This window comes from Lissotriton vulgaris, chromosome 7 (genome assembly GCF_964263255.1).
Source record: "Lissotriton vulgaris chromosome 7, aLisVul1.2, whole genome shotgun sequence".
In the NCBI taxonomy this organism is placed as follows: Eukaryota; Metazoa; Chordata; class Amphibia; order Caudata; family Salamandridae; genus Lissotriton; species Lissotriton vulgaris.
The window spans coordinates 1,281,613,517-1,281,630,174 of NC_141695.1; the positions used below are offsets into that span (position 1 = coordinate 1,281,613,517).

General features: G+C 46.5%; 1 protein-coding gene across 1 annotated transcript in view; it reads left to right on the top strand.

Annotated features, from left to right (window-relative positions):
• Nucleotides 1–16,658, top strand: part of SLC5A2 (solute carrier family 5 member 2) — a 138,405-nt gene that overhangs the window by 45,704 nt on the left and 76,043 nt on the right. Inside the window, exon 2 of the mRNA XM_086931856.1 lies at nucleotides 12,371–12,442. Coding sequence (XP_086787982.1) covers nucleotides 12,371–12,442 — 72 coding nt within the window. The remainder of the gene's footprint in view (nucleotides 1–12,370; nucleotides 12,443–16,658) is intronic.

The following is a 16,658-nucleotide window of genomic DNA, read 5'->3' on the forward strand; positions in this document are numbered from 1 at the left end:
GCATCAAAGTGTCTCTAGGGTAATAGGAGCAGCAGCGGGGGAGCGGCGTGCTTGACCTAGTAAGTCAAAGGCTATCCTACCTGGTCTGGGAGAACCAAGCCATGCATTAGCAGAGACAGCTGATTCTCACCCTCCATTCGAGCTGCTGTATCCATTAATTTAAACTTCAAACAGCCTACAAATTTGGAGAGAACAAATTAATCCTGGCCCCAAAGGAATCAGTCTTAGTATCCAGATGATGATTCTCAGGGCCATCTAGTATTGCAGGTAAAGGCCAAATTGAGCCCCACGCATGACAGCAGTGTATTAGTAGTTCTGAGACCATGTTCAGCCCTACATACTGAAAAGCTGTTTATCCCTGCTTCATTCCCATGGTCCCATCTAGCTCTAGAGATTTACGGCCAGATTCATGAAGCTTAATTGCGCTTGCAAAGGGCCAGATTCTGAGAATCTGGCCCTTTGTGAGCGCAATTTTTGCATTTGGGATTCATCATCTCAAATGCAAAAATCGGTAATTGCGAATTCGCTAAATTGCGAGGAATTACATTTAAGGAATCTCTATTTGAGATTCCTTAAATGCAATTCATGAACCATTTTAAAATTGCGAAATCGCAATTTTGGGCCGCTATTTACCGCGAGGTCAAACCTCGTGGTAAATAGCGAAAACTTAGAAAAATGCATTTAAAAGCATTTTTCTAAGTTGCATGTTACACACACTCATGTCCTTTGGACATGTGTGTGCGCAACACCAATGTAGATTGCATTTCAGGGGTGCTACAGGGTGTCCTTTGGACACCCCTGTCACCCTTGAAATCGCTTCCTTATTTGCGATTAGCTAATTGCTAATCGCAAATAAGGAATAACTCCCCATTCATTCCTATGGGCTTGTAGGCCCATAGGAATGAATGGGGAGTTATTCCTTATTTGCGATTAGCAATTAGCTAATCGCAAATAAGGAATCAGTAGGAATCGCAAATTCAATTGCGATTCCTACATGAATCCCGTTTTGCGAGTCCTCAATAGCGATTCCTTAATATTCGCTATTAAGGACTCCCAAATCGGGACCATGATGAATCTGGCAGATAGGCTGTTTTATTGTGGCAATTTGCTGAGTCCTCTAGCCATGGTAGTAGCATGCATTTTTTTCTGTATCAATCCCAGGTGCCAAAGTGCCCTTGAATGATGGTTTACATATCCTTTTGCAAATTCCCCAAAACATCCAGCCCCAGATTTACAAAACAAAATGTGCAACACCGCACAGCAGCAAATACATTTGCAGTGCTGTGTTTCATGAATAGGAGAGAGAGCAGAACAGCACCATATCTACTAAGATGTGGTGCTGTTCTGCTCTCTCCCTGAGCTGTGCACTTTTGGCTGCCATACACCAAATTAGACATTATTGCAAATCGCCACTAAAGATTGTTTATGTGCAGGAAGGTGTCCCTTCCTGCACATAAACAATCGCCCCTGCAGCATGGCGCAAGGGTGCCTTCTGTGGCGCTAGGCAGCTTTTTTAGTGCCACGCTAGGGGGAAACGCAAGGGTGTGCCGTATTTTTGTAAATGCAGCGCATCCCGGCATTTAAAAAATGTCAGAGCGCGGCGTTACCAATATTTGAGTAACACCACGTGCCGTCATTTTATTGTAAATATCCCCCTGTTTGTCCAAGGTCTGGTGACTTTGATAGGGAATTATTATTTGCTTCTCCTGTTGACACCATTCATAACCATTCTAAGAAAGAGAACCCACCCCTGACTCCTCTTGGTTAATACCACATGTCTGCTACTAGTGAAGTTAGCAAAGGCAAACATTTGCAGTCCCACTATTAGGGAAACCTCAGTAAGAGAAAACTGAAGACCAAGATGTCTCTTAAAACTTTGAATAACCTTAACAGTAGACAAAAGGAACAAAATGAGACCCAGGTAACATGGGTCAACACTTACACCCTCGGGTATGTCTCTGGTCCAGTGTCTGGTCAGCCACTGTCTTCGGAGGCTTCACACTTTGGTCCTCCACAGCGAAGCCTGGCGTGTACAGCTCCTAGCTTGTCTCCTTCCCAAAAACATATTGGAAGGTGAGGCACGTGGTTCAGAATTTCTCCTATTTCCAGGCTTTGCCATCATGTGAGCATTTTCCCTCAACAGGCATCTTCCTTGCTGGAATCTTCTGTGTGGTTCTCCTGTTAGGAATAATCATGTAGACCCAGATGGTCAAGTCAGCTGGGCAATGGAGAGAGGTTGCCAACATACTCTCCTCCATCCTAGTTTTGACACTTTGCTAGCAGGAAAGGCAAAGCTCAAACACAGAAGCACACCAACTACAAGAGTAAGAGAGCTGCATCTACTTCCGAGAAGTCTCAAACGGCAAGAGCAGCCCATCAGATCCGTCCTACAGGAGGACTCCCCCCCCCCCCACACACCCACAAACCCTAAGAAAATCGTGCTCTAATCAGGACCTGTTAAACTAACTCAGAGGGCAAGATTGCTGCTGAGGATTTAAATCTTACAAGAAGTTACTTTCCAGTCCTTAGGCAGGCCCTGCAAGTTTGGCTCATATAAAGTCTGGAGTTGACACTTCAACAGAAAATGCGAGTACCCACTCCCTGGAGGGCTTGAAAGATTGCTTGGTAATGCCATCCGTCTTCACTGAACCATGGGTTGTGAAACCCAGCTTTTAACGTACAACCTACAAAGCACAGGTTCAGAACAAACAATCCTTGACAATTCAGAATTTGTGTTCAGGAACCCTCAAACTTTTTGATCAGTAGCCCATCGTTTTGGCGAGGCACTCTCCAAAAGAGTAGACATTCTTGTTCATCCATAGTATGGAAGCAGCTGAGAAAAAAAACATGAACTTCAGTAGTATCATGTGTGTCCCCATTCCCTGTATGACTGAGCTGGTGTCTGGAATTCTGAGAGTGAAGGGTGTAATGGATTGCTGATGTGTGGTGAGGAGTGGAAGCTATCAGACTCTGGTGATAGTTGAGGGTCATTTCTGGCAGAGGTGGAGGTCTGTCGTGAGAAGGAGGCTAGCCCTGTAATCATGGAGAACTGGCCTGTGGCTACCTACTCTCAGATCTACTGGCAAGTGGAGGCATCTCTAACTACTGGGCAGGGGGAGTCAATAGAAACGGGTGGGCAAGGTCTGGCACCAGCAGAGGGGGTGTTATGGAGACATTGTTAAAAGGACGGCACTGTGGAGACAGTGAAAAGAAACGGGAAATCTACATTATAGTAGTTATAGCTCTGAAATGACCTATGGAGCCGCAGGGAGAAATACATTTAGTGGTGATGAAGACGTGAGGAGAATTGTTGGTGAGTGCACAGTATGATTTCTTATTTAAGGTGACTCACACAGGCTAGTCCATGCATTTTGAGGGTCTTTTGGGCTTGGTTGGTGTTAGTGCAATGCGACAGCTGCACATCCTTGCCTATCACTCCATCAGAATTCAAGCATAATGTGTGCTAGGTTCCTGTGCCTTTTACGAGCCCTGTCACTGATCTGTAGCGAGGCACAAGCTCTGTCTATATCACTAGAAGGGCATGTGTCGTGTGGCAAGCTAGACCCTGGTGAGTGCATGAGGCCTAGGTGAGTTTGACAAGGACAGTGGATGATCTCTAAGAGTTCTGGTTAAGGCATTATGCATATTTTATGACACCAACCAGATGAGATGACTTAACTTCTGCTAGCGTTGAAGGCTAAGCAATGGACAGAGGTCTTGTGACAATGTGCAGCACCAGGTCATTGGAACTTTCCTCCCTGGCGCGAGTTAGTCAGTGCTGGAACAAGAGGATGTGGTGTTTGGAGACGTAGCAACACAACTTGCTCATGAGAGAGACTCACCAATAACTTGGATTCCAGACCTGGGAGTCTGAGTGGAGGCACTTGCTATGTGGCCTTTGACATCATGAAGTGGAGTAATGTGCTGGTGTTGGATTGCAACAGATCTGGATATATTGAAGAAAGACTACCCGAGGCCTCTTAGTTAATTTAAAAAGAGAAGTTGTACTATCGCCAAGAACATTAGGCCAAGGCTGGCTCCTCCTCTAAGGCGAGGCGCGTCGCCCCATTGCTCTAAGAGCAGGAAAAAGGAAAAATAAAATGATAATAACATTGTTATTAAAGTTTTCTTTTTCTTCGCTATGGGGCTAGGTTAGGGCGGGGCTGAGGTCACATTTGGAGGAGTGGTGGGCACACTCTAAGTGCGCATAACTTGGGCCTTCAAACAGTCACACACACTTTGCATGTTCCCCACCAGGCTGTAATACACACCCAGGTGGGGAACATGCACAGGCATCCAGTCGCCGTATGAGCGCCGAACCGTGGTGCTCAGACCAATCACAACACTGCATTGCAACGTTGTAATTGTCCTAGGGGAGCCTGTGTGCTTCCTGCTTCTGGGACCAAAGCTGAGGAGAGACAGCGGCTGTGGAAAGGTAAGTGTTTTTTTTTTAATTTGTATTTTTTGGCCCCCCCACTCTACCACCCCAATTCCCTGCCAGCCGCCAATGCATTAGACATAGAATTGAGACTATGTTGCTACGGGTATACACTGTATCCTGAAGTCATGGAAAGTCAAAACATTACACACATGGCATTGGTCCACTGCTATATTAAAATATGACATTCAGTTAATTAATCAGCATGGTTATTTGGTATCCATTGTGTTCACTTTAATCTGTGTATTTTTGTTAAGAAATATACCTTGTGAAATTCTTTAGATTAGGGGAAAGTTTAGTTGGTGATTTGTGCATACTGATAAGTGCCGTAGACACCTTATTTGTAATGCATGTGTTTAGTAAGTTTCTGTGCAAGTTAACTACTTTTATTCGGGAATAGAATGTTACATAATGGTTGTGGTGTGCTGAAGGCTTAGTACTGTAATACAGTATGGTAAGTTTAAATTAGTCACCTGTTGTGGCAGTGCTGTGTAAGCCTATACTTTGGACTACATATGTTTTGGTATCTGTAGTCTGGTTAGAAGTTGGGGGACAATCGTGTAGTACCCATCTGTGTGTCATTTCTTAGAAAGATGTCAGTTGTGCATGTTCAAGTGGTGCAGTTGAAGGGAAGAGTAGTACTGTGACAGATATGGGTGTAGTGCACCTGTATAGGTGTTTGTGAACTGAGGAAACAACAGCACCCTATTGCTAGAGGATGTGTGGGAAAGTATTCCATGGTGTTCTAGGTTGGGCAAGAGTAGTACACTATTGAAAGAAGTTGTATGGAGTAGCACCCCACTGGTGCAAAATAAGAGAGGAAAAATACCATGCTGCAAGATGTTGCAACAAACTCAAGGAGTGGAAATGTGGGAAAGTGTAGTGCCCTTTAGTATTGTGCGTGATCGCCACAAGTTTCACCCCAGGGTGCTCTGGAGCCAGTCGTCATTCTGTACAAATAGGAAGAGTTGATGTTTGATGTAGCTCTAGTGTGTTGTAGGCGAGTATTTTTTTACCTGTTGACATGGCCTGGTGTCATTGTTTGTACTACTGGGCTACACTAGTGTTTGATTGTTATGTCAATAATTTTTCAATATGCTTCTACTGGAGTGTGTCATCATTCTGTTTGGAAGGCGTCCTGGCCTTTTCTGGTGCAGTTTCCGGAAGGTGTGGAAGGTACTGGGTGCAGATTAGGAGTTTTCTTCTGCCGGCATCTGTTTATGTTGGTTTCAACAGCTACTGTGATTGAGTGTGGTATGTCTTGGAATGCTTGGCTGCACTTTTTTGTGTCAGTGTATGGTAGAGTATGTGTTCCTTGTGGGGATGTGTGTTGGTTGTGGGAGATGGAGAAGGTGTGCACGTTTGTAGTCCTGTGTAGTTTAATAAAGTGATTTGGATGTTTGGGGACATTGTGTTTGCGTGTATTTTTAATGGCAGACTATTGGTCAAAGGAATTTCGAATTGAGATGATGTGTGGTTAAACTTTCCATTTTGCTTTGTTTTGTGCCTTGAATGTTGAGATTTAGAGATGATAGGAAAACCCTTTGTCGATGGAAGCCGGTAGGTTTAGTGCCTTAGCTATTACGTAACTGGGTATCCTTACCAACATGTCTTGAATGCATAAATGTTGTATGGTGTCATTATGAGTGTGTAGACATGTGGTGGTAGAGACTCATGTTTTAGGAGGTTCCACAACTTGCATCATGTAGGAAGGTAGGATCCTTCTGCATGGTTACCCCCAGTTTTTGCCTGGTGCTACGCTGTGTTTTGAATAGTCTGACTTGGATCCTGCTAATCAGGACCCCTGTTCTCTGCTTTCTCCCGAAATGGTTGTGTTCAGTACTTTGGTACAACCCCAAATTGGATATTGGGGTACCCTTATCAGTCCCTAGTATATGGTACTAAAGTACCCAGGGCATAGGTACCACAGAGGTCTCCCATGGGTTGAAGCATGTATTATGCCACCCATAAGAGACCATTCAAAATGGTACTACAGGCCTGCCATTGCAGCCTGAGTAAGATGGTGCTTACACCACGTACTAAAGATATAGGTTTACTATATCCTCGGTCACTGCACTTAAAACTTATAAGTCACCCCTATAGTAGGCCTTTGCAATCCTGAAGGCAGGGTGCTTGGTTCTAGGTGAGAGGGTGCCCCTGCATGAGCAGGCCATCCCCTCAGCCTGCGGAGTCCATTCTCCCGGATTGTCAGTGAAGCAGCCATATACTATATAGAGGGGCACCACTTAATTACACGATGACCATCTCGAAAACGGCTGCAATGAATCCTATCATATTTGGTATCAAACATGAGGTATGATTCCAAGTACTGGAAGAGACCTCCGTTAAGCTCTCAGTGTTCCCGGTGCCAACTTTCTAGTTCCAAACAGCACAAAATAGTTGCTGCCGACCAGAGACACATTTCTACCCTCCTGCTGCTGAGCTAAGCTTGAGCAGAGGAAGGTGGAACAATAGGCATCCTGTCTCAGGGAGGTGTAACCACTTCCCAGACAGGATTTAGTGTTTTTGGGACCCGGTGGGTGTGCATGCCAGTGCCTGAAAGTCTGCATGAGCGGCACATTAGGTGTCCCTGTGCATAGTCCAGTTCAAACCAGTTCTGGGAGTCCTTGGCTCCTGCTCTGAAGCGAAACAGGACAAACGACATGGGAGTAACCTCCCCCTGTCCGGACCCTCCCCTGGGAGGGTACCCTGAATCTTCCCAACCCTTTCCCCAGGGTACTTAAGGGCTTGCCTGGGTGTAGGTCCCTAGATTCATCGTGGGATAAGATTCAGATCAGAGACCACTGCACTTTTACCGTCTGGGCAACCTGGGCTTCCCTGGACTTTGTTTGGGCCTGACTTCATCTCCCTTCCAGTCTGCTGCATCATCTGTGCCTGTGCATCATACAGGAACCTCCAAGGCCTGTGAAGCATTAAAGACACCTGAAGGAATCTCCATTGGAGTGATGGAGTCACTCCCCTGCATTTGCAGGCACCACAACTACGTTGAACGGTCTGCAGATACTGAGCTCCTCTAGACTCTGTGGGCTCTGCAACACAGATGATGATTTTCCACAGCTCCCGAGGCCTGCTCTACTCTCTCACCAAGTTTTGGGCCAGTATTCCTCGTGGGGGTTGCAATAACCAAACCCCTGTGTACCGCATTCAACTTGCAGTTGCAAAGGCTGGTTGGCTTCTTTGCAAGAAGATCTTCGGGCTCCAAGTAGCCCCAACCTCAAGCATCCCCTGTGACCAGAATCTTCAGCCACACTGCCTCGTGTGCACCGTGGCCTGCATCTTTTGATGAGCTGTGTGAGGTCCTCTTGTGACTGCAGTGCCTCCGGCCTGTGGGTCCACTTGAGGGTCACACTTTTTTTCTTTGGGCTCTCCTGATTGATCGAGCCTGCCCTGACTTCCCTGCCTTTGGTGAGTCCCCTGGACCTTCCTGGTGCCGATATTGCTCCTTCTTTGATTCCTGCATGGCTTGCCTTTGCCAAGGCTTGTTGGTGTTCCTGCCGGACACCGACCCCTCAGCACGCAACATCCTTTGTGGGACAGCTCGTATCTGGGTCCTGGTCTTCCTCAGCATCGCCTGGTCCTCACAGCTGCAGAGTCAAGGTCGTCATCATCTTTCCTGAAGCACCCGACATCGGAAGGCATTTGTCTTCCAAGTGTCCTAGTCACCCCTGAGTGACATAGACTCTGTCCCCTCTGCTTTCAGGTACTCCTCTTCAAGAATCCATGTTTGAATTCCCACGGACACTTTCTCCATCTTCCAGCAGCTGCACTTTCTTGAAGTCCTCCATTTGGTTCAACTGCGGTTTCTGACACCACTTCATACGTATGCACCCGGCTTCCCTGGTGTAGGTAACGTGGGTACTAGGGTATCCACAGGTGGGATGGCTCTCCAACCTTCTGTCTTCCACAGGGTTTCTTCAGGATCCACTGGGAAAGGTCCTTAACCTTTAAAAATCCAACCGCGACTTGCCCATAAACTTGTACGGAGCACGCTGTTGTGTTCCCACGTTGCACACGCTCTCCGTGGGGTCCCTAACTACTTACCTTGGGTGGTTCTGTGGGGCCCCAGCAATTCTACATCCTCTGGACATCGCCCTGACTCAAGTCCTGGTTCTTATACCACTTTCTTGGTATATGGTTTAGTCCCCCCTCACCCTCATCACCTGGGACACTATGTATTTCGGGCTATAAACTGTGTTTCTTTGTTAAAGTATTGCATTTTGTTTATCTCTTGTTGGAGATATTTGAACATTCTAGAGAGTATTATATAATAAATATTTTTTTTATATAAATACTTGGTGTGGTTCTTTTTACTTAATCTATACTATAAGATATCATTCTGGTAAAACAAGCTGCTTTATACTCCTTCTGGACTAAGCCTGAAGGTTGCTCTCTACATCCACCACTTAGAGAGCTTTCTAAGGTTGTCTAAGACCTCTTAAATCACCATAAGGGCTGTCTGGACTGGTGCAAGGTGCCCACTTACATTAGTAGCAAAACAAACAAGATGATGGACGGAATATTGCACAATGGCAAAACATTCACCCCCAGTCACAGATCTGGGTTTAATCCATCGTTATTCTGCTCACCAAGCCACCCCAGTTACGACATGGCCATATGCAAATCAGTCTTGACCCTGTGCCTCATGAGAACAATCCAGCCCGAACTGCAAAGGCATGTCTTCCCTGGACCGGAATCAAGCATCCTAGGACCGGTTTCTGGCTATCAGCCATCTTCAGCCAGGATAGCTTGACTCCAGTGGCGTACTGAGCACGGGACCCACAAATGGGCATGCCCTTCCCACATAGGGTGAACAGCAAAACAAACAAGATGATGGACGGAATATTGCACAATGACTAAAAATTCACCCCCAGTCACAGATCTGGGTTTAATCCATCGTTATTTTGCTAACCAAGCCACCCTAGTTCAGACATGGCCATATGCAAATCAGTCTTGACCCTGTGCCTCATGGTAACAGTCCAGCCCGAACTCCAGTGGCGATGTGAGTGATTTTACTGGGGTGGCTTGGTGAGCAAAATAACGATGGATTAAACCCAGATTTGTGACTGGGGGGTGAATGTTTTGCCATTGTGCAACATGGTTTCAGCAGCGGCGCAGTGGTGCAGGAATATTCTTCTCGCACCACGGCGTTGCATCGGAAAAACTGTCGCAAGACAAACGATGCGTCAATTTTCTTGTTGGTGCATTGCTTTCCAGCTCCCAGTAGCAGAAGCAACCTTCAGAGGCCACAAACAGCCACAGACACTCCTGACAGGAGAGAACTCCCAGCAAGGTAGTTCAGGGGAACTGGGGGTGAAGTCTTTGTGTTCCTGAGACTTCAAAACAGGAGGCAAGCTCTACTCGAGCCATTGGACACTTTCCTCAAGCAGGGGACACAGCACACAGCAAAGTCCTTCTCCTTTCCTTGGCAGAAACTGCAACTGCAGACCAACTCCAGACACACAGCAAGGGCAGTACTTCTCCCCAGTTTCTCCAGCTCTTCTCCTTGGCAAAGGTTCCTCTTGATTCCAGGAGTAGTCTAAAGTTCAGGGGTTTAAGGTCTCAGACTTATATACCAAGATGTCCTTGTTCTTTTTGTGCAAGGGTCTCTGAGCCCAGATCAAATTAGTTCTGGGGGGCACTCTGCAAGTGCACACCAACATCCATTGTCAGTGTGAGCCTTGGCTCCAGACATACTACAGGAGGCCGGAGCCAGCATTGAGGATGGCAGGCACAGCCCTGTTCAGGTATAGGTGCTAATCCTCACACCAATCCAAATGCAGATCAGGCCTATTCAACCTAGTGCTGACTCATTCAGGAAAGGTAGGACACACATCAACCCCCCTCACCCCCCCGGTGGCTGTTTAAGAGAATTTCCCCCCCAGCCCCTGTCACTCCAAAACCAGACAGTCAATACACAAACAGGCAGAGGCACACAGAATGGTTAAACACGAAAATGCCTACTTTCTAAAAGTTTCAAACACACAATTTAAAAACCAACCTTTGTAAAAGATGTGTTATTAAATTCTGAGTTCAGAGACTCTAAAAATAATGTTTTCTATCTTATCCCTATGGGAAGAAATGTTTGTAAAATGTTACAAAGCATTCCCCATTCGGACCTATGGGGTAATATAGCCTTACAATAGTGAAAAACGCAATTGGCTGTATTTCACTATCAGGACATGTTACACACACCAGTACATGTCCTACTTTCCACATACACTGCATCCTGCCCATAGGGGTACCTTGGGGCTACCATAGGGGTGTCCTATATGTAAGAAAAGGGAAGGTTAGGGCCTGGCAAGTGGGTGTACTTGCCAAGTGGATATAGCAGTTAAAAACTGCGCACAGACACTGCAGTGACAGGTCTCAGTTATCGTTTCAGAACTACTCATGTGGGTGGCACAATCAGTGCTGCAGGCCCTCTAGTAGTATTTGATTTACCAGGCAAGGAACCCTCAGTGCACTTTACTAGGGAGTGACCAGTAAATCAAATATGCCAATCAGGTAGAACCAATCATAATAACAATGTACACAGAGAGCATATGCACTTTAGCACAGATCAGCAGTGGTAAAGTGCCCAGAGTCCTAAAACCAACAACAACAGGTCAGGAAAAAAGGAGGAAGAAGCAAAAAGTTTGGGGATAACCATGCAAAAAGGGCTGAGTCCAACAGCATCCTTTAGGGAGAGGATGTGGTGAAAGGGCCAGAGCTGCTGACTATTGAGCTGGTAAACAGGGTTCAGATTTTGGCAAAGGCTTCCCATCCTTGATTTTGGGAAAATATCTTAATTTCGATGTCCTTACAAAAATAAATGGATCCTTGTGTTGAGTAACTGGTGCTAATGTAAAGTGCTCCAATACCTTCGGATGATATTAACGCTATATAAAACTGCACCAAAAAAGTGACTGGTGCTCGTTTAAAGCACTTCAATACCTTCGAGTGTTGTTGGTGCTATACAAAACTGCACAGAATAAGTAACTGGTGCTAATGTAAAGTGCTCTGCTACCTTCGGGTGGACTTGACGCTATATAACACAGCACCAAAAAGAAAAAAAAGCAGGGTTGGGGAGGAGGAGATGTGTACAACGGAGTTCAATGGGGCAAGCAGAAACAGGTAGGAGGTGGACGGGCAACCAACAGCAATTGTGGGCTGCCACAGAGAGATTATGTGATTTGGCCCTAATCACAAAATGTGGAACTGAGGCTGAGGCCGAAGCTAATGAGATAATGTGGCATTCTCTTGGGAGAGAATGTGGTGTAAGGGCCACAGTTGCCGACTATGGAGCTGGAAAACCGGGTCCGACTTTTTACGTCAGCTTAACATCCTTATTCTGGGCAAATCACTTAATCTCCCCATGCCTACAAAAATGAATGTGTCATTGTGTAATGAACTGGTGCTAATGCAAAGTTCTCCAATACCTTTGGGTGGTGTTGGCGCTATACAAAACTGCACCAAAAGAAATGTGAAAAGCAGAGTCAGAGAAGGAGGGGATCTGTGCAATGGAGTTTAGTGGGGCAAGCAGCAATGGATAATCAACAACAAATGCAGGCTGGATTGGGCAAATGTTTTCTAGTTTCTAATGATTTCTTCACACTTGTGCTTTAAAATGCTATATTTGGATCCAATTTTTTCAACAATTTGTAGTAAATATGTGATGCAAAATCCTACATTTGAATGCATTTTCTTTCAGCGTTTTATTGATATGAGTGAACCCCACCCCCACTCCCCCGCCCTCCTTTTGCACTTCGGGGTTGCTCACTCGCTCATTATACTCGGGTACAAAATTTCAGCCTCACCATTTTGAAAATCCACCAGCTGCCACCGCTCCTCTCGCCCCTATGCTGCTGCCCTGACAGATCTGACAATGGCTTTTGGCTTACAAAGCACTAAGATGTATGTTGTATTTTTCAGTCTATGCGACGCACCAACCGAGGAACAGTCGGTGGATACTTCTTGGCCGGGAGAAACATGGTGTGGTGGCCAGTAAGTATCTGACGTGGCTGGGTGAGGTGGTTCAATGGGTTTTTGAATCAAGCATTTATTACCAAGTGCTAAAGTGCCCTTGCTAGGAAGGCATAGTGCTATAAAAATGACCATTATCATAACTTATTTATATAGTATTTGAATGTCCTTCAAATGCAGTGAAATGAGGCCCTGTACCAGACAACCACCAATTAGTCATGGGTGTCCTTCTTACCCTGTGCCTCTTCCCCCTCGCTGGAGGAGATGCTTACCTTCATCTCTTTCACCCCAAGAGGATGGAAGGGAGTCTATTTGTGTTATTTTTAATGCTTCACGTGTACCCGCAGTCTGCGATTTCTACCTCATTGACTCACCTGCATAATACCTAGCAGTTACCTTTTGATGTGCATGTGACTGGACAGTGACGATGAGGGGTGCAACTGGGTCTGTTATCCCTGGCCTGTGCTTCAGGCTGTGGAAGGGGTTTCCATTACAAGGAAAACACAGACCTTCTCTATTTGTGTGGCAGTGAAAAGAAGCTGCTGTGACCCTTACAGCTACAGTCAAGGGATTGAGTGCTATGGGTCTTGTTAGTGCTCAGACCCAGCAGGAACTAAAAATGTTCTTTAAAACGAGTCCCTACCGAGCCCTATATTCATGTCCTTAACTCTACAAGTAAAAACACTAATCGCTTTCTCTACCATGACCAAAACCCTTAAAGAATTCAATGTCAGCAATGGTGTTCTTTACATTTCAAATATTTTACTTCATCTTGCCTAAGTGTATTTTTTTTCTTCAGATGTTGGGTCTTCTTAGTTTTTTTCTTGCAACATATGAGTCTTGTGTAGGGCATACAGTGAACTGAGTCACCTGTATGTATCTGGGTGAGTTGAGGGTGTGTATGAGTGTTCATTGCAAGACACAATTGAGAGTTCTGGACTTGAGGAGGAGAGCAGCGATAAGTAGCTATAGAGTAGACGGGCTGTGGACTTCCCCCTCGGCACTCACCTACCCAGCCGGACCTTGGGCAGACTTTACCTTACTCTGTAACATTGTTGAATCTCATGTAAAGCGCTCTGATACCCTCGGGTCTCGCCAGCGCTATATAAAACTCTTTAAATAAATAAATAAATAAAATAAAATACATTTCCAGCCTTTTTGCCAAACCCCATGTGGTGGACACACAAGGCCTACTGGGCCCCAAACATGGTGCTTGAGGTCGTTTCTCTCTGACGTCCTAGGGTTTGTCCTACTGTGGCTCTGCAAAACTGGGTCAAGCACACCCTGTCTGACTTCGGCTCTCATGGCAGCAAGGGCGAGCAGTCAAAAGCTTCTCAGGGAGGAAGAGAGAGGGGGCAAGGGGCCAGATGTACGAAGCATTTTACTGGTTGCGAATGGCCCATCGGGCCGCGTGCGACCGGTAAAATGCATTTTGTCATGTATACAAGTCAAAATGCGACTCAGTAACTTGTTACCGAATCACATTTTGCTTTTGCGATTCGGTAATAGGAATGGGCATGTTTAGGCCGTCCCTTCCTAATACCAAACAGCAGTGGTATGTATGAATGTTTCACGACTGGAATGCAGTTGAAAAACATTCATAATTTACTGACTCTGTAGAGGAGGTGGTAACCCATTTGCAAGCGGGAAGGGGTCACCTAGCTGCCAGCTGTTTGTTTACGTGTTTTGTTATTTCTCCTTGCTTTTAACTGCGCCTGGCCCTCACTTGCACCTTAACTTTTGGGAAACTCACTGCTGTTGGGCGGGTCCGCTTCCCGGCGTAGCTCCTCGTAGTAGCGCCATTTTGGTAGTAGATAGCGCCGATTTTTAGCGCTAACAGGTAGGTTTAACGCTCTAGTCGTCACTAGGACGCTAGGCGGGTACTTAACTGAGGAAAATCGCAGGCTCCCCCTTCCTAGCTGCCAGCTGATCGTGCATGCGCTCTGAGCGCTTCAGGACTCGAGCTGCTGCTCGTTTTAAAGTTTACCTCGTCTTTCATTTTGTTTACGTGTTTTGTTATTTCTCCTTGCTTTTAACTGCGCCTGGCCCTCACTTGCACCTTAACTTTTGGGAAACTCACCGCTGTTGGGCGGGTCCGCTTCCCGGCGTAGCTCCTCGTAGTAGCGCCATTTTGGTAGTAGATAGCGCCGATTTTCAGCGCTAACAGGTAGGTTTAACGCTCTAGTCGTCACTAGGACGCTAGGTGGGTACTTAACTGAGGAAAATCGCAGGCTCCCCCTTCCTAGCTGCCAGCTGATCGGTGCATGCGCTCTGAGCGCTTCAGGACTCGAGCTGCTGCTCATTTTAAAGTTTACCTCGTCTTTCATTTTGTTTACGTGTTTTGTTATTTCTCCTTGCTTTTAACTGCGCCTGGCCCTCACTTGCACCTTAACTTTTGGGAAACTCACCGCTGTTGGGCGGGTCCGCTTCCCGGCGTAGCTCCTCGTAGTAGCGCCATTTTGGTAGTAGATAGCGCCGATTTTCAGCGCTAACAGGTAGGTTTAACGCTCTAGTCGTCACTAGGACGCTAGGCGGGTACTTAACTGAGTCATGCTGACGCGCAGCGGATACGCGCAGCGGGGACGCCAGATTGACGCCGGAGTTACGCCAGAGTTCAGCCCGTCTGCGCCCGTCCGCGCTGAGGACGCGCTGCAGGACGGGCTGGAACCTGGGACTCCCGACTTGTCCTCTTCTTTTACCAGGGACGATTTGTTACGCAACTTGTTGTCTCTTAGACCCCCTTTGTCCCGCTGTCATCATCGGCTCCTTCCGGAGGTACTACATCAGGCGCGGGCATGCCCCTCCTGTAAAACATCTCTTAACTTTTTCACTCAGACTGCTAGGAGTCTTGCTCCCCCTCTTTCTGATAAGCCCATCTCTCAACCCAAACAGGGCTTTCTGATCAATGCACGGTCCCTGATCAAACATGGGATAGAATTTCATGACTTTGTAACTATGAGGCAACCTGACTGGGTCTTTGTCACCGAGACATGGGCCTCTGACTCCTCCGGTCATGACCTTCTTCTGGCTATACCTGATGGATATGTATTTCAGAGGTTAGATAGAGTACGTTGTAGAGGTGGTGGATTGGCGATCCTTTTTAAATCCACACTCTCTTGCACTGTAAAATCTTTATCGGTTCCCACGGACCCATTTGAGGCCCTATATTTTTGTATTGTACATGCTCCATCGAGTTCCTTCACTGGAATTCTCTTATACAGACCCCCTGGCTCCAGAGCTAATTTCTGTCCCGAGCTTTTTAGAATTCTGGAACCTTACTTTGGTAGATCTAATTTAACCATCCTGGGTGATATCAATTTTCACCTAGAGGACAGGGCTTCGAAAGATACCTCCTCCCTGGTCAACTCCCTGGAGGCTTGCGACTTTGTCCAAAGGGTTCTCCATCCGACCCACAAGGCTGGTCACACCCTTGATGGGATTTTCTCCAATGACTCTAGATTAACTGTCGGCATGCCGGTACCGATAACTTGGTCTGACCATCTAGCAGTCCCACTGTCCTTAGACATCCCTTGTCCTGAGAGTGACTCGTGCACAGTCAAAAAATCCTCCAAAAGAAGCTTCAGGAATTTTACAAATGAGGCTCTGGCCCCCTTTATCCAAAACACGAACTTCACATCCCAGCGGGTGGCGGACGAGGCGGCACAAGAACTCACTGATGCTATTACCAGAGCCGTAGATGAGCTAGCCCCCTCCTCTCTTAAATCCGTAGCGCGACAGAAGCCAACTGCCCCCTGGTTTACGGATGCATTGAGGCTTCTTAGACAAAAATGCAGACAGAAGGAACGGGGATGGCGCAAATCCTGGGACCCTAAAGATCGAGAAGACTACAAGGGCCTGTTACGAGAATACAAAAGCCGAGTGATTAAGGAAAAACAGGATTATTTTACCAACCTGACCTGTTCTCTTACATCTTCTAAAGAGCTCTTTAAAATCGTGGACTCTCTATGCTCTCTCCAGGTACCCGATCCCGTGGTTGTTTCACAGGAGCTATGTAACAACATATCAGACTTCTTCTATAAAAAAATAGATGATATCTATCTAGCTCTACAATCACAGAGGAACTCTCTGAGTGATGAGGACTTCTCTCGAGTTAAACTGCTGGAATCTTGGGATGCGGACACTCCTCAGACCCTTAACCATTTCCCTGCGCTCTCCCTGGAGGGACTCAATCTCCTTCTAGATAAAACGAAATCATCTTCTCCTCTGGACCCGGTTC